The following is a 26,054-nucleotide window of genomic DNA, read 5'->3' as shown; positions in this document are numbered from 1 at the left end:
TATTTGAGTATCTCTTTTGCTTTTCTGAGTACTCGGGTATGTCAAAACAGTCCCCAACTCGCTTCGTCTTCTGTCCATGTCTCTCAGACACTAAGGGTTTTACTAGTTAGATGCACTTTAGCAAGGGAAGCATGTTGAGGGGGTGGAAGATGTGAGAGGAATGCTAAGCTTCATAAATGGATAAAATAATCCCTGTATGGATGTGTTGACGATGTGCCGTGAATAAAAGAAGTGGTAGGGACAGGAATGGAGGAGAAACAGCTCAGCTTCAGCACATTAATGACCTCCAGCATCTTGATGATAGCTAATATTCTCCAGCTGTCTCTCTCTTTCTTTTACTGAGATGTAATTTCTGCAAAGGCACAAAACACAGTAACATGAGTCCAAAGTGGTTTTTTAGGCGTGCCATAATCTTTGCTGTACTTTAGAACATGGTTGCTATCTCTTGAGTAATTCTATTTGTTCCACTTTGAAGACTGTGCCTTTTCCTCTATTTTGGGAATACATGTTTGCCCTTGGTATATTGTCTGAGACTATTAGAAACCTATCATTATATTCCTCTAACTGAGTAGTATTTGTGATAATTCTCACAATCTTAAGAGATTGTACACTGAAAGTATTATTTCTTTCTTCTTTTTTTTAAATGATAGCTTATCCAAAATATCACAATTACCCCTGACAGCCACATCCATTTGCACATGTGCTTTGTTTGATCCTGTGTGACAGTGAGACATACCAGTCTCTATGTAATGGCCTCATCTGTCTTGTTTACAGAAAAGTAATACTGTGCTGACATGCAGGCTGAATGAGTATGCACAATGCAGTGGCAGTCTGATTTTTCACACTGTCATTTAATAGGACAGGGCATCAGCATGGCATTTCATACAGGTTCTAGGGCTTAAAAATTCAGAAATGTGTTATTCCGTACCACTGCTTTTACCTTTAACCTTGTCCTGCTTCATGTTTTTCGATAGCTCTTTAATTAATCTCCAACTGACTGTTGGACAGCAGAAAGAACACCAGAGCATCTGGACCAACACCAATTCATTAATGATTTACTAACATTTTAACTGCAAACTCGAAGGCTTCTAAGAAGTGAGCTTTGATGAATTCATAACTCCATGACTGCAGTAGAAATCTCAGTGTATTGGCTATTATTTGTTTGTTGCTGATTTACAGATGTCCATGGGTATGCAGAACAAGAATCTGTTTTGTTTGTAACTTACTGAACCATCTTTCCCCCTTATGTCCTCATAACAGAAAAATCCACCTACGATGCCTCAGGCTCCTCACCTTTACCGAGCGACCCAGCAGTCACAGGCGTTCCTGCTCACCCATCGGCTGACCTGTCAGTGGCTGAGGAGGTGCCTTTCCCAGTTGTCCATTCAGACAGTCACTCAGACACTGATGCGGAGGGCTTATCGGGGCAGCCTGCTTTTTCTTCTGTCTTAACCATGATGGCAGGAACTGTCAAACATCCAGTGAGCCTTGATCAAAGTAGAACCTTGCCAACTATCACCAGGGATGAGATCCATACCACCCAATGGCCTTCACATAATTCCAGCCAGGGCTCAGACATGTCCTCCTCATCGTCACATGTGGGAGCCAGCTCAGGTTTGACTTTTAGCATGTCTCAAAAACACGCAACACCGCCTCAGACTGCTGATTACACTGTCTCCAGGCTGTCACATGTATTCTTCACAAACGGAAACAATATTGTATCATCGTTTCCATCATCAACCGAGTTGACACCAATAATGTCTTCTCCATCTCCATCCGCACTGTCTGTGCTTTCATCCTCCGTGCCTTCATTTGTCCTGTCACCTTCCACTGAGTGGATAGACAAAGCCCTTCAGACAGAAACAGCAGCGTTATCAGCAAGGTCTCAGGGTTGGTCAGACAGTTTAACAATCCCACAATCCACCACTCAGTCACTTGCTGACCTGCAATCTGTAAGACGGGAGAGACAAAGCAAAACAAGCAAACGGCCACACTCTTCAAGTGAAACCAGCATTGATAAAAGCAATAAAGTAACAACACATTCATCAGTGGACAGAATCTACACTATGAGTGAATTATACACTAGAATTGCAACACCCAAAGAAATCCGGACACCAGCAACCAGCACATATACACCCTACTCTACTCCTAACTATAGTCAAAATCTTTTAAAAACTTTGTACAGACCTACTCAAATGCAAAATCCAGGTATGAACTTTGTACCCGCCAATAATCTTGAAATGAACGCCTCATTTCCCACTAAACTGGAGAGTCGAGCTGTTCAAAGGCAGCAGGGAGCTTCACAAGATCCCACATCAGCACTCCTGTCTGCCCATCCTAAAGGCTACTCAATTTCTAGTCATATCACACAGTGGCTTCTAAACCAAACGGCATACATGGAAAAGGAATTTAAGACAGCAGGAGATAGTCGCACTTTTTTTCACGAAAGTCATGCCATCATGTCATCACTCAGCTCGCATGTTGGGACTCCCACTGTGTCACCAGTAATGGCGATCACACCAGGTGAATCATTTTTTACAGTTTCCTTGGAGACTCCACCAGGTAAAGTGACTCTCTCTGAAGCTGCAATCACCAAGCTAACAGGTAGCCACTCTGGCATGATGTCCTCAGAGCATGCTTCTAATCCTGGTGATTTACCGATCGCAGCGGGTCACAGCAGTCCCAGAGTCCCTGCCACTGATGTAATTTACAACCAGGGAGAGATAACGGCAGCAGAGCTCAGATCTGTTTCCACTCATGCTCACCTGAATAACTCAGTTTCACTCACACAGCTGAAACCTGATTCCACCACTCGTTCTATCCCCAGTTTGAGCACCAGAACAGGAACAACATCGTCTGCACTGGAGTCAGATTTGTTGAATTTGAGACCCAGAAATGTTCAGGAATCTGTAACTGGGTCTTCCAAGGGCATAACTCACTTGCACATAGATTACACAACTTCAAAAACTTTATTTCCTAGCAATAAGATAGAATCTCTTTCGGGATCTGCAAATGATATAATTTATACAACCAGAAGCCATTCACACCTCAGTCAGCCTACGTACAACCCAAACTATAATAATATAGATGAGCTATCTTCCAGAAGTGAGATATATTTTGCAAACCAACCCAAATCTATTTCATCACTGCAAATAACTTCCTCAGAAGGACCTCTTCAAACAAGGCCTTTGCCTGATTTTTTCCATAAATTGTATACACTTAGTTTAACTTCTCAAAAATCTGAAGAGGCAGTGGTGTCCTCTGATGAAACCTCTTCTCATATAAAATCAGAGGGAGTGACTGAGATCCACACAAGAGCAGAAAATAGTAAAATATTGCAAGGTTCTCCTTTATTTAATGGAAACAATGAATCTTCTCTGATCAGTGATACTATGTTTTACAAGAAAGAAACTCCATCAGTGTTCACAACACGCTTCCCATCTCTCGGGACTAAAACAGATTTTTTCATGCTGACTAAAGGCTCTGCAGGTTCTGGAAAAATCTCTACTGAAATCCCCTTTTTACCAGTGACAGCTGAACCTCTTATGAGAGTTTTTCACAGAGACAATGTGACATCGGTGGGTCATAATGAACCGTCAGAAATGACCCTAACACAAACAACAAACTCTTTTTCTCACTCTCAGGGACCAATCACTAGTGTGAATAGCAATAAATCTAATTTTCACCTGGGCAGAGAAACAAACATGCCCTCCCATGTTTCCCCTGCTGTAACTACTTCCTCCAGTGATGGACAAAAAGGCATGGAGACATGGAGTGCTATTTTCAGCTTGGGCACAAAACTAATGGCACCATATACAGAGTGGAAAACCACCAAGCCTGTGCCTCTTGAAAGCAGTGGCTTTAAATTAGAAAGCACATCTATAACCTTTGACAGGGTAAAATCTAATTTACCAACAGTTGGTCCCTCATTTCAAAATCCAAAGCTGGAAGACGGACAAGAGCGTAATGTGTACATGCTGAATTCTGCTGATTCAACAGCTGTTGCCAGTGATCCATATCCAGCTCATCCAACTGGTGACTATCCATCTTTTGCAACTTCCGACTATAAGAAATGGAGCTTGTACCCAGCTAATTTTAAGTCATCTATGGCTGTTAATGTACAGCAAGATGTTTTTTTGCCCCTGACTCATATAACTACTGATTCTGCAGCATTTTCCCAAGCTGCTCATGTTGAATTGATATATAAGAGCAGGAACAGCCCCTCGCTGACAGCTGTTCCCTCTCTCGAATCTGCATTTGATTCTGCTGTAACACTTTCAAATAGCCCTGTGCATAGTATCTCTGATACTGACAGCAACAGTAAGACAACTGATTCCATCCTGAAGACATCAACCTTCCCAGCTGACCTGATTTCATCCTTCCCTTCTTATCATTCATTGTCATCATCATCATCATCATCATTTTCATCGCCATCTTCATCCCCTCTCTCATCCTCATACATAAGACCCACCACAAGAAAAGCGACCATGGATCAAGGCACTGCATCTTTAGCCGTCTCTCTAAATGTTGCGCAATCCTCATTTCCATCATCATCACCAAGTTTGATCTCATCATTAGATTCTAATCACTCACTGGTAGTGACTGAGACATTTGTTCTTACAGAGGCAGAGACGGATGAATTAACCGCTGGAACTTCCAAAACAGTTGGACTCACTTTCCCCAAAGAAAAAGAGGCTAGTTTAAGCCCCTCTCAATCAGTCAGAATTACCCATTCTGCTGGGCCTACCGAGAGGACAACTCAGGTATCACCTCTGACCCCTCGACAAGACACCACGACAGCCTCTGTTAAGCTTTCCACCACTACGACTTCAACCACAAAAACTAAAAACTCCACCACTACCACGCCTTCCCTAAGAGTCACTACGCAGTCAACCACCACTACCACACCACAGACCACGTTCGCGACCAGGAAAACCACAACCACCACAACCGTCAGGACTCAGTCCAATAGGAGAACATTCACACCACCTGTCCTAAGAACGAGCCCTCCCAGGGGGGTCACGGCTGTCTTCATCTCACCTTTCACCACTACCACAGAGACTCCACCACAACAGTGCAACATCACTGAGAGAATGTGGGTGAAAACAGGTAAACAGTACTTTTTGGAGAAGTCTTAGAGAAAAATAATATAATGATATGTTTTTTTAATTTATTGCTCTGACTTGTTTTGTCTGTTGCCTGTCGTGTCTTGTTCTTTTTGTCTGTCTCTTAGTTGTTTCCATTTATGTGAGGAGAAACAGGCTAGACAGCATTCAGAGGCAAAACCTGCGAAGGGGACTAAGTCAAGGCCTCAGGAAAGCTCTCAATGATACCTCTGCCCAAGCACAGGTCAGACTTTCACCAGTTATTGCTTATTGTGCTACAACATCTTTTTCATGTTTTTAATTTATAATATATAACATAACTTGATTTCTTCAAATATGGTTGAACAAATATATTTTTTTTACAGCTTCTCTTGAATTACAACTTAAGTTAACACTTTTGTTATGCATTTATGGTCTCTCTCTCTCTAGTTTCACAACCTATTTAACAATAATAATAATATTATGGGTTTTTTTCTGGAAATTAGGGTCCTATTTAGAGAAGAAGAGAAGATAAAGTAGGGTATCTTCTAGGGTGTGGATACCTTGTGATTGCAAAGCCCTACTGTTTCATTGACACAGTTTTAATGTCTTATGAGCTTGCCATGAACTCATGAGAGTCAAATTCCCTTTTTCATAAGATTTGGTTTAAAAAAATTTGCTTGAACCCTCAAGAAGCCTGAAAAACTATTCAGCTTAGACAATAACTAAATAAATGAATAAATAAATACATTTTTAACACCGAAGAATTGTTTTCTGGTTGTGCACTTACCAGAAAACCAGAGGTTTATAAGCATGTGTTACACACTCATACCCAGGACCCTCATGTAGGCTGTGTGAGAAGAAATGAAGACTAATATAGAAATTAGGTTGACTGAATATGTCCCAGAAGGCACAGAGTGATGTCACATATTTGACTAAGTGTACCAAGATTAAAGTAAGATGCACGTTAGGACTGTAGCGGTGCTGTAGATATTTACAAGACACAACCTGAGTGTCTCCAGAACCTATCCATATTTCACACAATCATCTTTTTGTGTGTGCATAGGTTAGTTGTGAACCAGTCATAGCCCCTGCACTGCCAAAAGCCACCTTGTCCTTGCAGTAAGCCTCCAATACCTTCACTCAATGTGACTTAGGTGTGAGAAAAGCACCAAGTGAGGAACAGAAATGTCTAATTGTGAGGATCTACCAAAAACTTGCTCTTGTGATGATGTCAGTAAGATGGTAAACATATGAATATACGAATAAAGCACATGCAAACAATACATTTTGTTATAAAAAGAGTCTTCTGAGGTCTGGAGGTGAATACAGAGAAATCTGTCTTCATAGCACTGTCACAGTCACAGTCATTGCTCCAGGATTGAACAAATGTAAAGTGCACCTGTGTGTGTGTGTTTGTGTATGTGTAGATCAATGAAATGCCTTATTGTGTTGTATTTCTCAATCTGGAAGTATCAAATATTTGAGAGTGAGCCTTGTGTATTTGTCCTGGCGATGTGAAGGTCAGTGCTCTCACATGTTCGCTCTCTGTAGTCTCTGAAGGTGTCTTGCTTCAGTGCACTCCTGTCACCCATTTCAGCATTGCCTGGTTTCCTTTTAGTAGCACTTCTTTCTCATCCAATGAGAGGCAAGCTGTTGGCTGGGGAAATTGCTTCTGTGTTTAATTATAGGTTATAAATGGTTGGGAGGAGAGTGATGTGCTGAGCTGATGCTAAAAAGATCACGAGAAATAGACTAAATGAACTGAACCTCAGGACTAAGACCATTAAAAAAATAATACTGAGCTATTTCCGTGTCTTTCATGGAGTTAGGACTCTGCCACAACTTGAGAGTTTTTGAATGCCAATAGTGGGATCTGTTCGGTTCGTCTGCTGCAGTCTGTCACACTCTTTGAGACAGAGTTAGTGTGTGTGTGTTCGAAATGCAATCTCTTAATAACACCTTCACATGGGTGAAGCCCAAGAGGATGAAGTGATAATAAAGGGCTCTTTTCACAGAGCTCGTAACAAGGCTGAATTGTGAGGAAGCAGAGTGGTGACTCTCAGCTACAGAGACTAGGCTCTCAGTGTTTCGGCTAGTGGATCTCCTTGTCAGCACAGGCTTTCAGATGGGTTTAGATAACGGATTTGAATGGTTTCACCTCTCATACACACACGCTAGATCTGTCATCATTCCCTTTTCCACTTTCACTGTACTCGGAGTTCATGAAGAAGTCAAACTCTTACTGACAAACACATACTGTATAAATTTTATTCTGTGATGAGACACAATTTCCCAAACACACAGATTTTGCATTTATTTCCGTGAACGTATTGATTCCGGTCCTCTCGGGTTAGAAGTGCAGGAACATAAGCCTCTTTGTCCCAAACTCACCTATTTAACAGTCTCGCTCATGTCTCTCTTCTCAGCAGCCCCTCAGGCCCTGGTGGTTCTCGCCACATATCTGTATTCCACGATCACTCCCTCCTCTTCCTGATGCTCTCATTAGTGACTTGGATAATAATTACAAGTGCATCTTCCAATTTACTGTGAACGATTTCATAGCATGTATGCAATTTCTATTTGAGTGATTTTTACTATATGGTAAGATTCATTAAAATAAATTTAAAAACCGTTATAGTTTTTTTTTACAGCAGAAATTTCAATTTATTATAGAAGTAAAAGGTGTGGCTGATGACATTAACAAGCTTCTATTCTAGTTAGTTGTCTTAGTAGTAAGTCAGCAGACATGCTTGAGATGTCACTTTACTTTTTGTGGTTGCATTGTGGGTAATGATGCAAACTGGTATGCAGCGCTGCATATACCAGCTTTATGGTGACGTTGGATTTACATCATCTTATAATAAAGTATATTTTTTTCTGATTTAGGAATATGAAAGAAACCGCTCAGATCTTTAAGGAGGTTCTAAATGCAGACATTAATTTTGCTTAATTTATTTTATTCCTAGCCTGTAATATATTGTTTGGATGATTTTTTTTCTCTACAATTTTACTGTGCTTTTTATATTGTTTTTTGGGTATTGGATATTTTCCATTTTTTAATGTATTTTTATGTATTTTTTATGACTACATTTAGTGGGTTAGCATATTTGCTTTCTTCTTCAGAAACCAGAATGTATTTTATCTTAATATACTGTATGTTTAAGTTTCATTAAAAGTGTAGAAGGGATCATTTTTCTTCATTAAGAATGGCTTCTTGACTGTCGCCCTTCCAGTGAGGTCATTTCTAATCAGGCTTTGGCAAACAGTAGATGAATCAAATAGATGGGCCAGATGCATCTCTCAGGTCCTGTGACAGATCTGGATTTTTGCCTTTTCCTTAAGGACATAACTTTCTGATATTGATATAGATATGCTCATAGGCCTGCCACTTCTTTTGTCATCTATTTGTCCAGTTTCCTCAACTTTTTAAGGAGACACTGCTGAGATATGTTGAGTTTTTGGCTAGTAGCTCTTTGGAAATCATTTTGTTGGTGCAAAAACAGAATTTTATTCCTGTCAAACTATGTGATATTTGGTAGTTTTTATACATTTGTATTAGGAAATTAGAACAAATTGTGTTTTGCGTGTGTATGACAGGCTGTGGCTAGAGACACAATTTAAAATTGGTTCTTTGCCAAGTTGTCTTTTTCTAGACAGAACACTGGTTCATCCCATGGTTTAGGTGACTTTTTTATTCTTGTTGGATGATTCATAGGTATGTGTTAAGTAAAAAAGAAATCCTCTGAAAATTATTAGATATGATGACTGGACTAAAAGCAGCCAATGTCTGAATAAATTTTGAAAGCCTGGAGAACTTTTGCTCAAGCCCATTTTAAAAGAAAATACAAGTTGGGCTCTAGGTATGGCTCAAAACTTTTTCATAGTACTTAGCACATCATAGAAGACATGTTGAAAATACCTTCTTTAATCATGGATTTGTAGAGGCAATCATTTTGTAATTAATGGTAAAATGTAAGCAATATGGCTTCTCAAAGACATCCAACTCTGTTTTTCTTTTTCTTTCTTAGGTGGAGACTGTATTTGGTTCTCCCAACATGACAGTGGCTTATCACGTGACTGGAGGGGATATAGTTTACCCTCCGTCTGTAGTGATGGAAGGCTTGGCATCCTATGGCCGTGATAAGCTGATTGCAGACCTGCGGCAGTACCTCCCCATGGTAACAGCCCTGCCCCTCCCGGTTGCATTATGGAGACCCAGCCCAGCCACAGGCTTCCAGCTGAAAACAGGTCAGCCAGTGCTCAGTCAGGTTGAAAAGAAAAAAATAAGTCTGCTTGAGACTTGCAGTTATATGTTCCTTCTTTGACTGTGCACTGGAAGGGTATGAAGTGTGAAAAGAAATTCTGTGATACCACATCAGAGAAGGAAATGGCAATATGGCATGTAGGTACTTATAAAATAAGCACAAATAAGTCAAATTCTAAATGTTCCTAATATAGTTATATACTGTCAAAGATAGCAAAACACACTCTTACAAGCTTTTGAAGAATTCTTTGATTTTCAGAATGCAGTTTGTCAGTTTGTGTTGTTTTTATGTTGCAGTGCTACAGTTTGTGGGAGTAGGCGATGATCCTCGGTCCTGTCGCTTCTCTCAAATGATGGAACAGAGGCTTGAGAAGGTTTTTTCCGAAGCGCAGGCCAAAGTGCTCAACGCTAACAGCAGACTCTCTGTTCAGGTACTGCGGGGGAACCTTTGTGTTCTAGTCCTGGAATTGCGTAGGCGTGCCGCATGCTGTCAGGATATATATTGATGATAAATAACTTAATTTTGTCCCCTGTTACATTTCAGGATCACCATGTGGTTTATGTGATGTGGCAGCCACAAACAGCTGCAAACTGTGTGCAGTTTGAGCAAAATTGTCCCTAAGCATATTGGGCTGTGCCTTTTTTTTTTTTTTAAAGAACTACTTCTGAGATGCAAATTAATTATGCTGGAGAGGCATTGGTTATATTAATTTTAATGTGCTGCCACATTAAAGTGCACCCTATATTAAAATTAATTTGACGTTCATGCATGGATAAAGCTACCGTATTTTTGAATTCTTTTATTCATACATACATATTTCTCTGCTGTCGAGATTCTTGGTGATATTTATCATTAAAGACAGTTACTGTTTCCGTGCCTCCCCTGTCATTTAGAAAAATATTTATTAGAATTTGCAGAGTACAGTATACAGTATAATCCTAAGCATTTTGCTCATATTACCCACACTTCTCTATGCTTTGTTCTTTTTCTGACCTCGGCTTTTCTTGTGTTTTTCCTAGATGCTGAGTGTCTCTCAGGCAGCAGGATCTCCTGCTGTGTCACTGGTCTACACTGTAAAGAATGGGACTGGCTTTCTTAATGGCACTGCTGCCTCAAATCTCCTTGGTCAGCTGTCAGCTGAGCTAGTGGGCTACTTCCTCTTCTATCCACCACTTATTGTTGCTGAGCGTGAGTTGCAATTTGCATTCTGAAATGAGTGTTAGCCATGAGTAATGCAACAGGCCCTACAAGAACAAGCATTAGAGGTAGTTCTTGGGTTCTCCTGGGAATGATTTGTTCTCTTAATACAAAAGAGATTCCAAAAAAGAGATTCCTGGTTTTGATCTCTAGTTTGAAGCCTTTTCCATATACAGGTTTCAGGTTGTGTCTCACAGGGCTTTCATGTTTGGCTCTAGTTGTTTGGACACTGAAACTTTAGTATTGATTAACTATGGTAGAAATCATGCCCTAGTTAATTTAATGCATTCTGAGCTTTTTGCATTCACATGGACTCAAAAAGCTTCTCTAGGCATTGGCAAAAATCATAAATTTCTTCGCTAAGCCTGACTGACATCCAGTTTTTCAGTAATTGGATGTTTTTGACTGTTCTTATGCTATTACAATCACAGTTGTTTTTTTTAACATTTGAGTCATTTAAAGAAAGTTGATGAAAAGACACAACTAAGCCTCTGCCTTTCATCTCAGCCTCCTTTGAGGGCATACTCAGCATCCATCTGTGTTAGCATTGTACTTGGAATAAAATAAAGAGTGACAGGGAATCAGCAGGAGTCTAAACAGCAATCCCAGTAGAGTCCTTTGGCAGCCTGTTACCATCCCTAGTGTAACTGCTCAGTGGATGGAGATATGGTCGACATGGACCTCAGATGCATGCAATATAATGAGACTTATTTTTATGGTACGTTATTAATCCCTAAAGGAGGGATTTGTTGTTTTGCTTGACCCGGTTCACAGTAAATGTACAATGAAGGTTGAGCAACAGAACTACTCTGATACACACACACAAACAGAATTTTACCCAGAAATCGCCTGGAGATTTTTTGTGCTTCAGTCTATGTCTATCATCAGCAACACTTTGCATACTGGCTTCTGGAGTTGTGCTTCCTTGATGCGCTGCAGTATGTGTAAACAAAAGCAATGGGACCTTCAGAATGTGTTAACCAGAAGTAGCAAGTCAGCAACAGCTAGATATAATCCATCATGTACCCCGAAGTCAACCTGTCATATTACATCGCACATTTTGCTTGAAACCCCTGCAGATAATAGCCAAATGCATCGGAAGGGGAAATGATCTTTCGTGTTCAGCAGTCGTACAGCGAGGCACTTTTTCAGTTTTTTCTCTCGTGCTCGTCGGAGTTACGTTTTGATCATTACAAGTTCATACAAAAGGTGTGTTTCCTAACCTGAAGGCATCCTGTGCAGACACTGAGAGCACTGATGTCCTGCTCACGCTTTACCCGTAGCATTATTATCTTAAAGATTATATGTGCAAAATGGGCCTTAGTGTCTTGCATTATGTAATCCAGTGTAAGCAAACCTGTTATCTAGCTCAAACAGGTCTGGAGAGATTCTATTTAAAGACTCACTGGGTCAAGCAGACTTCAGGAATAAAGAGGAAGCCACAGGACAAGCTGTGGATTTAAAGAGGCTGATGTGTGGAAACTGCACCTCTGGTTTGCTTTCTATTCAAGCAGAAACAAGACTCCCCAGCTTGATTGCAATAGTTTCTAACCAGGTTCAGTGCTTGAATATTTCTAGACTGTGGTCAGTTTGAGAAATTGTTAATCATTGGACTTGGACATTGTCATGGTCAGGATCACACCAGAGCTGATACTTTATATAGGACTATAGGCTTCCTTGTAATAACCTCTGCCTGAGTTCAGTCTTAGTTACATTTTATTTGAACTTTTAGTCTTCTTCATGTTCTGCTGTTGCTAAGGACATTGTGGGAAGAGACCAAACAGATTTTCTAACCTCTATACCTCTAAACTTGTTTGGATCTTAGAAGGATTCAGAACTGAGTGTTAACGTTTGTCAAATAATGGTAATAATGTTTTCCATTCACATCACCAATAGGAACTCTGAAGTAATTTAATAGCATGCCAGTGATTGTAATGAATCCTCACCTTTTCTTGTGGATTTTCTAATTTCTTTGAATCCTTTTATCGCCTCTATATTTTCAGTTCACATCAATTTTCTGTATGGTTTATGTTTAGTAACAAGTTAAAGGAAATTGTTATCAAAATATATGAGATTTCAGTGTCATGAGTCAAAGATAGTTGCATTTTCTCCATGCGATATGAGCTCAATAAAGCTATGACCTCTCTGTTGGTTAATTTTTTAGTTTTTTACCATGTCTTTTTAAAAATATATAATATCTAGAGTGTCGCCAGTGTTGCACTCATGTTAGCCTAATCACAGTATTTACACAAGAAGGTACTTGCTCTGTATTGGGAACGAGAAAAGCCTCTAAAACTGAATTTTAAGAAGTAAGATGGTCCAAAGGTTGTGCTACTGAGACAAAACAAAAGGGGTGCTACCTCTAACGGTTAAAAATACTAAACGAAGCTCTTATGCTCCAAAAGCATCTATGTGCCTGTCTAGAAAGAGAAGTTTCCCTGCTCATAGCCTGGTGTGTCCTGGGCAGAAGAAAGAAAAGAATGTAAGATTAAATATTTTACGTTTGGTTTGCGTCTTCCAATCTGACAAATCTGGGATCTGACCTAAGTGCCTCTGAGGATAGATAGCAGTCTTGGGTTTCACATTGTTGAAATCAAGATAGATAGGATTTCCAGTAGTGAGCATTAAACTAAAAACCACTTTGTGTTGAGCCTGAATTAAGTTAGAAAATCAAGTTGCCTACAGGCATATTGTTTCAGTTGCTGAGCACAGAAAGAGAGGAAGGCAATCTCGGTAAAAAGAAGAGACTGAGGGAGCAGATACTGACATGGAGGAAAATGCCAGAGAGACAGTGGGGTTAAAGACAGAAGCGTGTAACAGTGATTTTGTTTGTTTTGTAGCCTCACAGTTAGTGATATTACACTGCTCACAGGAGGTGCAAGCATATGCTAGCAGCGGCTGCCTCCTCACTTCAAAGCCAATTATTGCAGTAAATAATTAACTGTGGGGGATTCTCCTGCCACCTTAGGCTCTGCTCTGACAGCAAAGGCCCGCGATCTCATACGTTCCAACGTGCAGTCTGGACTGCTGAGTTCAGCTCTTTTACACCCCCTGATTTGCAACAACCTTTCTCAAATGTAATGAGTGAAGCTATTTGGAAATGTTACCATTTTAGACTAGATCATTTAACTTTTCAACATGTGAAGGTACAAAGTAGGGAAAATTAATAATAGCTTTTGCTGGAGAATATTTGGGATTTTCAACGTTCTCATCAGAAAACAGCAGAGGTTCACACAAAAGCTTGCTAAACCTTGCTGATTGTTAGTGCAAATGACTGAAGCTTATAGACAGCACTGAACTGATTTTGCTGACAGCCTTTCAGCCCTATCCATTATTGTTGCTAAAGCCCTTACTATTCCTCTCACCCTTCTCCCCCACCCGTCTCTCCTGTCATGCCTGAGTGTACAGTTCTGTGAGTGTGCTTTCACAGACCACTGATACAGCATTCCCCAAAACACTGCACCAGTCTCTAGCACAACAGCTTAATCAGGCAGGAAATAGATGTAACAGAACACAGAGACAACCAGAGCTCAGACTGCTTAAAGCTTCCCTTGCTTCTGTATTTGTCTGACATTCAGTGATAATGAGCCTTTAAAGTGAGATATCAACACACAAAATGTGCCAAACCTTCAACGGCTTACTGTACATTTTTCTTGAAAGGCTTCAGAAGTGTTGGTATGTTCGGGCCAAATTAACACCACCAAAATGCTTCACACTTGCATCAATAAATATGATGGGCTTTTTTTGTATGTTGATTATATTCAGGTCATATACAATTGTGCAACAGAGCATTCATCGTAAAATCTCGGCGTGCAAAGGCAAATGTAAGCTACACTACTGTGTGGAAATCATATATTGGTATTAACTTTGCTTTCAACTTTTTTGTTGTCGTTACAGCAATGGAATATCACAATCTGAACACTTCAATAGCAACCAGAGACTTCTGGGTTGTTACAGGTAGGGATATCATTGCTTCCTGACTGTTAAAATCAGAGCTCATTGGGAAACTCGTTGTCTATAATATTGAAAATTTGATTTTGATAATGCTTTGCTCTTGCTTTGTGAGTGGATTATTTACTTAGGAATTGCCATCTACTTATGACCAGTCATCAAATGCAACCGATTCCCAGTCCTCCAACGACTTCCTGGAACATTCTACTTCTACAGTTTTGAAAATATTCATGGGAACTTTAAGAAATGAACTGATGAACTGTCTCATTCCAGAGGAGAAATAAAGTACAAAATGAGTCCTAGTAAATGTTTTCTCTGTGGGTGTTTTTAAATGACTAAATTGGCTGAGGAGCAATACACTGATCAGCCTCAGAATTAAAACAACCTGCTTAATGTTGTGCAGATTTTCACTATAGTGCTAAAACAGCTGTTACTGTATCTGTTGGGATGTGGGCATGCCAGGTATGGTGTTTAGCAACAGATCCTTTGTGCTCTGTGGGTTCTGTGGGTGGGGCATCCTTTAATTGGGGTAATTCCAGTACGTTCTATCTGGTTGGGATTCAGGAGAGTTTGGAGGCTCCGTCAATGCACATATTGGTGATTTTCTAAAACCTTTCCTGATCAGTTATATCAGTGTGCAAGGGTGTAATGTTCTGCTTGGAGGGAGGGGGCAGAACCCAGGTTGTCCGAGCAGAACATTTCATTATAATGAGATGATCAGTAGTATTTGCGACAGCTGTCAGGGGTTTTAATGTTGTGGCTCATTTGTTGTTGTATATCTGTAAGTTGTCAAACTGAACGAGTCTTTCAGATCACAATCTGTTGCTCTACACCTACTCCAGTGACACTTTGAGTCACTTGAAAGTCAGCCCCACACTGAAGATGAGATCCAACCAGAATTATAGCTTTGCTGCTTTTTCCTATTTATAACAAGGTTCTGAATGTCTCATAAGTTCATATCAGAATTAACAGTGCTTTGGCAACACTTTAACTGGTCATGCCAATAATGAAAGCTGAATTGAATTCCGAAGCAAGCTACACTATATTACAACCCGCACACACACAGACACACACATTTCTAACTGTGCCTCTGTCTTTTCTTTTGTACTCCTTTCTGCCCTTGCCAACCATATATTTTTTTTCTCTTCACAACAATCTGGCCATCCTCTTTATTTCAACTACATTTGCAGTGATCCAGGATGTGGATAATGCCAGCCTGGAGGGACAGTACCAGAGCTTCGCCAGTCTAATGGAACAGCGCCTGGCAGAGTTGTTTGTGTTGGCGGGCCAGCAGGGCACTCGTTTTAGACGAGCAACGACTGTAGGCAGCTACACTGTCCAGGTAAGAAACTGGCACTGCAGCCTGTAGGGAATGCCAGTCATCTAAGATTCTTATTCTGATGTTTTGCCTGACTGCCTTGGCATGTCAGAAGTCAGATTAGTCAAATTTGTTTCGTGGGCTTTTTTCTCCCAACAGTATGAATATTTCATAAGATGTACACTTTGATACGCACTTCTGCACACGCTTGCACGATTATTTGTGGTCAACCCCTGATAATTAGGTAGCTTCTCAGCTCATCATGTGGTAATTGCTCATCAAAACAAGTCAGAGGTTGAATATTTTACTCAACAAGTCCTTTCTTTTTTCATGCAGTTTTTCATCATAAGAAACTCTCCTAAATACAAGATTTTATTTTTGTTGTATTTTGTGAAATATAAGTTGGTACATAAGACATTGTAATAGCTGTTGAATAGGTTTATGATGATTGTACAGCAGTTCACACACACACACATCCCTTTTCATACCCAATCAGATGGTGAGCATCCGCCGGATCTCAGGGTTGAAGAATCCGGCCGAGATGACCTACTATGTCCAACACAATGGCATTCCTTTATTGGGCACATCAGCTGCCAAGGTCCTGAACACAGTGGATTCTCAGACTATGGCGCTCACCCTGGGCTACTTTGTCCAGGTGCAAGCAGAACGTAAGCAAAGCATCCTTCTAGCATTTGACAGCTAGGAAAAGTGACGCAAACACAGAGACAGGCGAATCAAAACACATGATTCATGCCGAGTTTGGAAAAGAAAAGCTGGTGTTGTGGTGAGAGACATAGAAGAAAAGGTTGAGAAAGCTCTTTGCTGTCTAATCTCTCTGAAATGCTCCCAGCGGGACATTGTTTGTTTGGGCTACAGTGCAGCTTGCTGCTAAGAGAAGAGACAAGGGGGGGGAAAGGGTGAGACAGAGTTTGTGGGTGGCAGGGGTGGGAGGGGGCATGCAGCATTCTCCTATGCACTGGATTGTCGCCTGCAATAGCTGAATGAGGCGCAGTGTATGTCAGCTTGAGCCGTATGCAGTGCTGCAGTGTAATGAATGGTTCTTCATGTTTTGTCAATACAACATGCTGAGGACTCCATTATATTTTAATGAACAAATCAAAGGACAAATGGTTATCATTTAGAGCCTACTGGATGTCATAAAGTAATGACAGGTAAAAAAAAAACAAAGAAACAACAAAAAATAAAAAAATCAACAACTTATTTAAATTTTTTTCAGCTGTCGTCAAGAACCCTCCTAATAACCTTTGGATAATCGCTGCTGTTTTGGCCCCGATCTCCGTAGTAACACTCATTATTATCATCATCACAGCTGTGCTGTGCAGGAAGAATAAGAATGACTTCAAAGCTGATGCCATCGGTAACCTTAACCCTCGAGCTAAGGTATTTATCTTATTCATGTACTGAGCTATATTTTGGTAATCAATTCATTGTTTAAAGATATTTTCAAGCTTCGTGACCATTTGCTGCTTGTCTTAATTTGAAGGTTTGGATTCTTGGCTAGACAAAGACGTGAAGACCTTGAGTTCAGGGATTTTTTTTTCCGATAAATGCAACATTAAGAGACGTACTGTCTGTCACTTTATTTAGCAGCTACAGACTACAGATTGTGCGATGTCTGCCATCTGTCATTGTGTGATCAGGGTCGGTGATGCTGGGATATGTTAGCGACTTTTTGTTTGTTAGTATTTCGGATTTTGTGTTTTCTGTATTTTATTCAACAGTATCTGCATTATCCCATTTCAGTGCCCTCTTTTAATGCATTAGCAGGATCCTAGTCAATTCTGAACACAAACCCAAATCACACATACACTGTTTAAAACATTTTCTCTGGCTTTTAGATGGCGTACCGGAGAGATGTGGGCTATTATCACCAGGTATCTATTTCTCTGTATTCCTTCTCATTACTGATCTGTGTTTTCATTTTCAAGGCTCAGCTGTGCCAGCAGTGGGATTTGAATGGGATTTTGGGCAGACAGCAGCTATTATATATTGTAATAAATCCTGCTGTGCTGATGAAAACTAAGGGTACAACAGGAATTCTGACTATCAAACCTGCAACAATGAGATTTCCCTAGATAAAAGAATGGCATTGCCTGTACTTGTTACAGTATAGCAGTCACCACATGACAAATCTGAAAGACTAAGGCTTGCAAGGAATGGTTTACCAGCAGAATGAGCGCTTTTATTTGTGTGTATGCTCATAATTGCTTAGTTTGTGTAGCGAAAATGGAAAACTGGTTTAGTTATTGCTCCATTCAGAGTTTCGGCAATTACCTAATATCTCCAGCTGCATGCGTGTCGTGTTTGGACTCAGTGGTTTACTGACATACATCACTGTAGATACATGAAGATGCAAAGTATAACGCTCAGCGTATCCCACTGTCTTATTTATGAATTTTCATTAGTGAGAAAGCAATAAAATCTTCAGTATTAGACTGCAAAAGATCCTGCAAAGTCTTATGATGTAAAAAAACCCCAACATACCAGCTAAATTCTATAAAATATGAAATACTCAATGTTATGAAAAATCTTTAGTGAAAGAATATCCAGTTCCTTCTAATAAGTAATGTAAAAACGCTCAGTTGCTCAAAGATAGCTTCAGATAGGTAAAATTTAAATAAGTCTCTTGTGCTAGCTCTTCTACATTACTCAGCGTCAGCCAGCCAACTCGTTTCATCACACACCCTTGTTAGAGTTTTCTCTTTTGAAACCAGCAACAGTAGTGGTTTCAGTTAGTGAGAAGACAGGATTCAGTGAAAATTGTTTCTCTGTGTGTGTGTGCTCTATCAGCAGAGAGAGGATGAATGTTCACAGGAGTGTCACACTTTGTGATTTTGCACCATGTCTGGGTTACTTTGAGGCAGTGATGTGTGTCTGACAATTTATGACACTGTGATGGGAGCGGTCCTAAATATTTTAACGTATGTGTATGTATTAGTGAGTGGGTCTGAAGTATTTTGGCTACTACTGTTTTTTTTTTAGCATATTGGTTTCAAGTGTTAGGTAGAAGCCTGTACCTTTTCTCGCTTGTCCTCAAATATTTTTTAATATATAACTTTATTGCTGTATTTCTGTGAAAGTCTGCAAATCCCATTTTTGTCACCGCCCACTGCAAGTCATTTATTTGACAAGAATTTGGAAGAACATGAAAAAGGGCCTCAGTTAAATCTGTGCTTATCTTTTTTAAAGGCGCAGCGGTGCAGTAATCCCCACTTCTTTTCCCTAAATCCTTTGGACATCAAAATATGCACTGTGTATTTTAGCTATACTGAGATATTTGTAACACTCGTTCTGGCCAGTTTAGTTCTGTGTTGCTTGAAATGGTTACTTTTTTTTGACAAGAGGTATGTGAAAAAGAAATCACTCTCACTTCAGCTATACTTTTTGTCACTCTGCATTTTCACCCAACTTGTCTATCAGCCAGTCCAAGGTTTTGACTATGCCAAACAGCACCTTGGCCAACAAGGAGGAGATGAGGAAACACTGCCTGTCAGTCAGGATACCTTAGTGATGTCTCTACAAATACGGGACACACCACTTTCACTAGAAAAGGCTCTGCAACAAGATGGAACTGCCAACAAGAAAAGTCTCACCACTGACAAACACAAAAGGTATCGCTCACTCTAAATGTTTTTTACCTACGTGACCTGTATTGATCTGGGGTAGAAAAAATGCATAATGTTACTCATATTATAGCAATGATTATGTGTTCATTATTTTATAAGAAAACAGTTAATTTAGGTGTTTGTTTGTCTACAGTTTTTTGGTGTGTATGAGTGTGCAAACCCCCCCAAAATACTTGAAAACTTGCCTGTGACATGTTAATTAAAAATTGTGTCATAATTTTTTCAGAGTGTAGTGCAAGCACAATAAGCAGAAATGGACCATGCAAACTGAAGTATTTTGGCAGGTAGACTGATTAGAAGTGACATCATAAAGCAGAGTCCCAGATGACAGTAGGAGATAGTGACAGGACCCCCTGGAGCCTAGAAGCTGGTGGTGGAGCAGAGTAAGCAGATGGCTGATGGAGATTTTGAATGAGACGTCTTGGACATTACAAATGAGGTGGAGATGGAGAGGAAGAGAAGGGATGCATGATGATTTTCAAGGCAGGATTTAAAGAACAAGGAGTGGGAGCTGATTGGCTTAGAGAAGGCAAACAGAAACAGAACATAAAAATAGACCTGAGGGAATAGCACAGCTCTGTTTATCACAGCCCTCTTGAACCTTGTATCCCATTAACTATCAGTAGTAATGACTTAATGAGCTTCTTTACAAATAAAGTTCTGACCAAAAAGAGAAGAAGAAAAAAACCTAGTCTTCATACAGAGCTGGCAGATGTATGATCAAGTAGAGCAGCTTTAGAAACTGCTGATCTTTATTCAGTTTGTTTTTCTTGGCATTAGCTCTGAGAATAACTACTATGACACTAGACATTAAAGGAAATGCATTGTGTCCAATAAATCCTTATTTGTTCATATAACTAATGAGTCTTCCGCACACACATATGATCATGGAGATCCACAGGGTTCTGTGCTAGGCCCGATATTTTTCACAAAAAATAAAAAATAAAATAAATAAAGTTTTTACAATCCATGTAGCTTTAGCTATCATCTGTTAGTGAGTTAAGCCAAGAACTCTGAGGACATAAATCATGATCCGATATGATGATGGTGCTGAGGAAAGGTCATATCACATAAGATTAAAACAAAGCTACAACTTACATTTTCAGGCTTTGCTCAACCTCCCAGCTGTCTGAGTTGTATACTTCAGTCAGGATGCTGATGTTTTCTAAAGCAGGGGTATCAAACTCAATTTCACTAGGGTCAGACTGGGAAATGAGAGCACTAACATGGTTTCATTTAATCAAAAATAATAAAAATATCCTGAATTATATTGTTGTTGATGTCCCGTAGAGCTTTCTTATACATAAATTATTCCACAGAAAGCCCCCTAAAACTTCCACATGTTGCCTAACCATCATACTGTTTAGTCAAACAAACTACATTCTGGTGTGAGTCACTTAATAAAGGAAGAGACATTCTGATAAAAGCAAAATAATTTAACCTTTTTTTTGTGCACATATTTCTACAAGTGTAGTATTGTCTATTTCACAGACCTCGACATGACAGCTCAGTAGCTGCGTGTGAATATCCTCCACTAAATGGCTTGTCTCTTCTATTATGAAGCTTGCCTTTACAGCTCCATCACTTTGGGATTTGGCTTGTAAAATCACATTTTTGTAGCTGCCTGCCTCTTTTTAGGCAGTGACTTTTTGAAGCCTCTATACCCCCTACATGGCTCTGTAACTTTGCTGGCATGTGGTTTCAAAATGACAATAGAAGTATATGAGATCGTTTCTTGGGAAATGGATGCACATGGTCCTCTCTTTATGCTCAGCGAAGACATCTGTTGTACTACACAACTGTCTAGCTTCAGCATTGGATTTGCATCTTTGTGACATAGGGTAAGGTTGTTAGCTTGTACGTAAACTAAAAGGTGGGCCAGATGAAAATTTGTGAAGGGTTGGATTTTGAGTTTTATGTGTTTCCTAAATAAATAATTTAATTGATTTTTTTTTTTTTTTACAATATATGTGTTATCACACAGGATCACTACTCATGCGCAAAATGCCTGAGTTATATAAAGAAAGGCAGGATGATAAAACATAAATTTTCCTGTCCTATGCTCTGTCCTTATTTTACCCCAGTGCTGAGTGATAGGCAGCTATAAGCAGAGTTCTCTGCATGGGCAGGTGAAATTGACCTTTTTCCCCATCTGACAGTCAGTCGCCCTGTCTCGGTAATTAATTGCCATGTTAAATCATGCTAAATTATTTAATCAGGGAATGCAAAAGGGCATAATATTTCAAGGCCATGCAAGATAATGATATTGAACAAAATTTATGTAATAGAAAAGGGAATCTATGGGCTAGTGGTCCTGCCTTAATGATTTTAAAGACTCCTGAGGCAGCAAAAGTTTTTAATTTGTTATTCATCAAGATACTAATGAATAACAAAAAGCTATTAAAGTCTTCATATGTCATCATTAAGTAGATTTTCCTGGTTTTTAACCAGCTATATGCACTTATCCTAAGACGTACCAAGCCTATGATTTACCTTTTTCCACCCTGCGGTCTGTCCTCGCTTCATCTGTTATAAAACAAAGCCTGGCTCCAAGTTTTCAGAGCGGAGAACATTTGCTGTAGAGGTTAGTTTGGAATTCTTGTAGCATTTTTTCATTCATTCATTTCTGTTGCAAATTTGGTAGTGTTTTGCCTGGTCGGTTCAGAGTACAACAAAGAAGGGAGGGCCATGCTGAAGCAATTTCAGCTAAGTCAGCATTTATTAATAGCAGCTCAACAAATATAAACCAAACAAACAAATGAAGGTGGCCACCCAGGAGAATAACTGAAAATCAATCAAATCATAGCAAATGTAAATCTTGCTGGGTGGCTAAAAGGCACCAGCCTACAAGGTGGGAGGAGAGAGAACCACGTTCGGAGAAAAGAAGCTTATACAGACTCCTGATCACGTGAATTCAGTCGGCGAGTGCGGTAAACAGAGTCAGGGATTTGTATCTGAAATAAAAAGGAAGAAGCAGAAAGCAGGCCAAACAGCAACTATTGACGCAAGGCCATCACACTAATTGGTTTTAAAAACAGTTCCAATAACATCAGTGTCAGTGACTCATTTTTATAAGACTATTATACTCTCCAATTTCTAATCTTGATTAGGCAGAAGTAAAACTACCAGTATTAATTAAAATCCTGCTATTATTATTACTATGGTGCTAAAATACAGGAACCATGTGCTTCAAAATTTTCCCAAGTGTCGCTTAACCAGAGAGCTCAAGGTTGTTCATTTTTGTTTACTGTTTGGTAATGTCAAACAATAACCTTTAGTTTTAGCTTTTTCATAAATTTAGACGCATCAATAATGTAAACCGATAGACTAGGAATACTGTGGTTTCACTTACTTTGCCATCCTGTTTATTTAGCTCATCCAAACGAATGACTGATGAGCTTATGGGATATCGACGCATCCATCGATGGTCTGTTAACTCGACCATCTCTTCTGCAATGACACAATTCAAGTATTGGTCAGATTTTAGTGAAACTTGTGCACAATGATCTGCTAATGGGGCTTCACCGAAACTGTTCCCAAGGTTATGGTCATATTTGTAATTTTACTGGCGCTTTTTCCATTTTTACAAGAATTGCTACTTAAGTTTTTGCAGATATAACTGTTTGTGAGCCTCCGTGGATTTTAGATGTCATTAGTTTGTGTAATACAGCCAACAAATGACAAAAAACAACATAAAATTCTTTCTGTACTTCATCTATTACATTAACCTGTCAATTGTGATTGATTATGAGCCGGATGAGCTATTTTCTGATTGACTTTCCATTCAGCATAACAAGAGAGTAGAATATTAGATATACTTTAAACTTAGATTAAAGGGGGTAAAATGCCACACTGTTGCATTTCAACAATTTGTTATCATGCATCAACTAATACACATAGCCTGTAAAAACCAAAACGTTAGCTTTTAAAGTCAAAATCACAGGCAAGGAAATATTGTTAACTAAATCTAATGTGGGCTAAAAATATTTTTTTTTTTGTCAACATCTAAAATCATTTCACAGGATAATGTTATTATATGATGATGTGCATCCATATATACTGTATCTCTAATAGCCTTAAACCTAAAACTCTCTCACACCGACAGTGTAACCAAAATCTGTCCACCTATATAAATTTTATACGTTTCTATGCAGCCTCAGACTATAGAGTGGGGCTAGCTCTGCAGCACTGCCTCAGTTAGAGCACGGGGAGGGTAGCCACTGTTCCACTGTCTTTCTTTGCTGTTATCAATTTTAGGCAGACAATTAGGGGATAGACCATGGAGCTTTGATGTCACTGTCAGCCTCGTGGTCTTTTGAGCCGAGGCTTGATCGGCTCTAATTCCAAGTAGAGTACGGCGTTTGAAGCGAGTAAAAACAACAGTTTGGATGAAGCAATTGTTTGTCCAGCCTTGCTTCACTCTGGACATAAATGCACGCTAGTCTGACATGTACTTTGCACATACATCGACACTGCATATGTAGTACAGACACAAAACGGGAAGATAAATGTCCTTCATATTGCTAATTTTTTTAGCAAGAGAATTAGACGATTGCTGTCTTGTTATTACATGTTTCAAATGTAATAATGGTAAAGTTTTTTGTCAGTAAGATGATTTTTCTATTGTTTGCTTTCATTTTACTGCAAAATGAATGAGTCTCAGTGAACAAAGTGAACATACATGATTGAATAGTCTTGATTTCACTGATATACTATGAGCAGGCAGCATTTAGTGATGATTTTAACGTGGGCACACATCTTTTTTATCTTTTTTTTTTGCTATGCAAAAAAAAAATAACGTAATAGCACATTGTGGTAACAGGACAAAGGCTTGAGTGAGCGAGAGAGGAAGGTGAGGTTGTTAAAGCGAGGGATGACATAACCTGGCTCTGAGCCCAGCTTCCTGAGAGCTCACCGCCTTTCTTGTTGCTATGGTTACTTGCAGCAAGTTGCCAAGTGAGGATGGTTCCGTCATCAGCAACGAATCAGAGAAGCCCAATTCCGGCAGGGGCCTGACGGTGTCGAAAATCACAGCACAGCAGAAACTGACAAAGGAGGAGACTCGCAAGAGGGACGGTGAGAGTCACACGCTGATGCAAATACAAATAATTTGCTCTATAGCTCCTTTGCGGACGAGGTCAGGTGTATGACAGATGTTTTTCCATTCTGTCCTATGCAAAACACTTGCATAGGAGGGATGTCTACTGCATTTCTACTGCAGCTGTTTTTATATTCCAAAATAGGTAGCTGTTCAGCAATAAGCATAGATGGATCTGATCAATATACATGAAACAGAGAGTCTGCTGGCATAATACACCGTGTCAGACTAGCAGATGCTGTGACACACTGACACAAACACATGCTTGAACACATGTATTAATGCAAAACAGAAGAAAAGCCAAACGACCATGTGAAGTCAGCCTTCTCGTGCTCTTTTAGCATTCTGTGCAGTTTAAGCGAAAGCCATTTAGATGTTGAATTATTTGCTGTTCTATTCTCGTCCACTGAAGCTAAATGTTCTACATGTGGTGGATGTGATTGAAATTAATCTAATACTCTTTAAATTAGATCAGGGTTGCTCGATTATGATTTTCTTAATGCTTAGATTTGAATAATTCATCAGCTGAGTTAAGGGAAAGCTAGGACCGAATCTAGTTTGTCTGATGCTGAACGAGGAACTAAAGTGCAAAGTCAGTTTTTCTTCATTTATCACAGAGATGCAATGCCACAAGTTTGGAAGCCAAATCTATCTTTGTGATCTATTGTCTCCATCCAAAAACTCATTTGCTGACACAGACAACTGATGTTTGACATAATCCCCAGTGTGAAGAGGTGACAGGAGCCCTTGGGTGGGCAGGCGGGGGTGGTTATCAGACAGACAATGAGAGAGTGTGACCGTTTATTCCTCTTTGACTGACAATGTAATGATTAGAGGTATTTGTAGTCTCTTTGTGAGTGAACTCCTTCTCTGTTCTTCAGATCCATATGACACCTCCTCTGGCTCCCTGCAGCTTATCTCCATAAAGCCAGTGGCAGCTCAGACCAACTACTCACATCCAGCATCCTCTGACCGCAGCCAGGACTCAGCTATTGTCAATGGAGAGGTGATGCATATGCACACATCCTCTCAGTCGGATACTTTTTGAACAAAAAAATGTGTCATAGAAGCTGGAAGACATAGAATTCTGCCCTTGCATACTTCTATCTTAAGTTTAAAATCACCAGGAAAAAGTTGGCAAAAGGTCACATCTTTCTGTGCTACCCACAAATAAACACATTTTTAATCAATATCTGATATTTATAGGAACCTCATCCAGCTGTCATTTCCAAGAAGGATTTCCAGTAGAACATTTTTAGAAAACTTACAGTGAGTCTAAAGAAGAAGAAACCTGGAAGTGGATGGTTCTATGTCAGTTGTAATACTGAAGCAACATAATGAATTTTTAATAAGGGTTCATTTTCTGACGAACCCTTAAGAGTCTTCTATTCACACCTGCCTTCTAAGACAAACCTGTAACCGCATACAGAATAACCTCATGTCTGCATTTGTTCTGATTGTCCCCTGTTCTGCTACATCCTGTGGCCTACC

The 26,054-nt window shown here is 39.7% G+C and overlaps 1 protein-coding gene across 3 annotated transcripts in view; it reads left to right on the top strand.

The window, feature by feature from the left end:
* The window catches only part of kiaa1549lb (KIAA1549-like b), a 56,045-nt gene that overhangs the window by 20,755 nt on the left and 9,236 nt on the right, over positions 1 to 26,054 (top strand). For all 3 annotated transcript variants that reach the window (XM_005467147.4, XM_005467146.4, XM_005467148.4), the window contains exons 2-15: positions 1,261 to 1,614; positions 4,624 to 5,109; positions 5,234 to 5,349; positions 9,116 to 9,335; positions 9,649 to 9,782; positions 10,372 to 10,540; positions 14,447 to 14,506; positions 15,691 to 15,842; positions 16,315 to 16,486; positions 17,056 to 17,219; positions 17,678 to 17,713; positions 19,260 to 19,450; positions 24,411 to 24,541; positions 25,445 to 25,569. In XM_005467147.4, coding sequence (XP_005467204.1) covers positions 1,261 to 1,614; positions 4,624 to 5,109; positions 5,234 to 5,349; positions 9,116 to 9,335; positions 9,649 to 9,782; positions 10,372 to 10,540; positions 14,447 to 14,506; positions 15,691 to 15,842; positions 16,315 to 16,486; positions 17,056 to 17,219; positions 17,678 to 17,713; positions 19,260 to 19,450; positions 24,411 to 24,541; positions 25,445 to 25,569 — 2,510 coding nt within the window. The remainder of the gene's footprint in view (positions 1 to 1,260; positions 1,615 to 4,623; positions 5,110 to 5,233; positions 5,350 to 9,115; positions 9,336 to 9,648; positions 9,783 to 10,371; positions 10,541 to 14,446; positions 14,507 to 15,690; positions 15,843 to 16,314; positions 16,487 to 17,055; positions 17,220 to 17,677; positions 17,714 to 19,259; positions 19,451 to 24,410; positions 24,542 to 25,444; positions 25,570 to 26,054) is intronic.

The sequence above is a fragment of the Oreochromis niloticus genome, linkage group LG1 (genome assembly GCF_001858045.2).
Source record: "Oreochromis niloticus isolate F11D_XX linkage group LG1, O_niloticus_UMD_NMBU, whole genome shotgun sequence".
Classification (NCBI taxonomy): domain Eukaryota; kingdom Metazoa; phylum Chordata; class Actinopteri; order Cichliformes; family Cichlidae; genus Oreochromis; species Oreochromis niloticus.
This window is presented reverse-complemented; position numbering and strand designations above follow the sequence as displayed.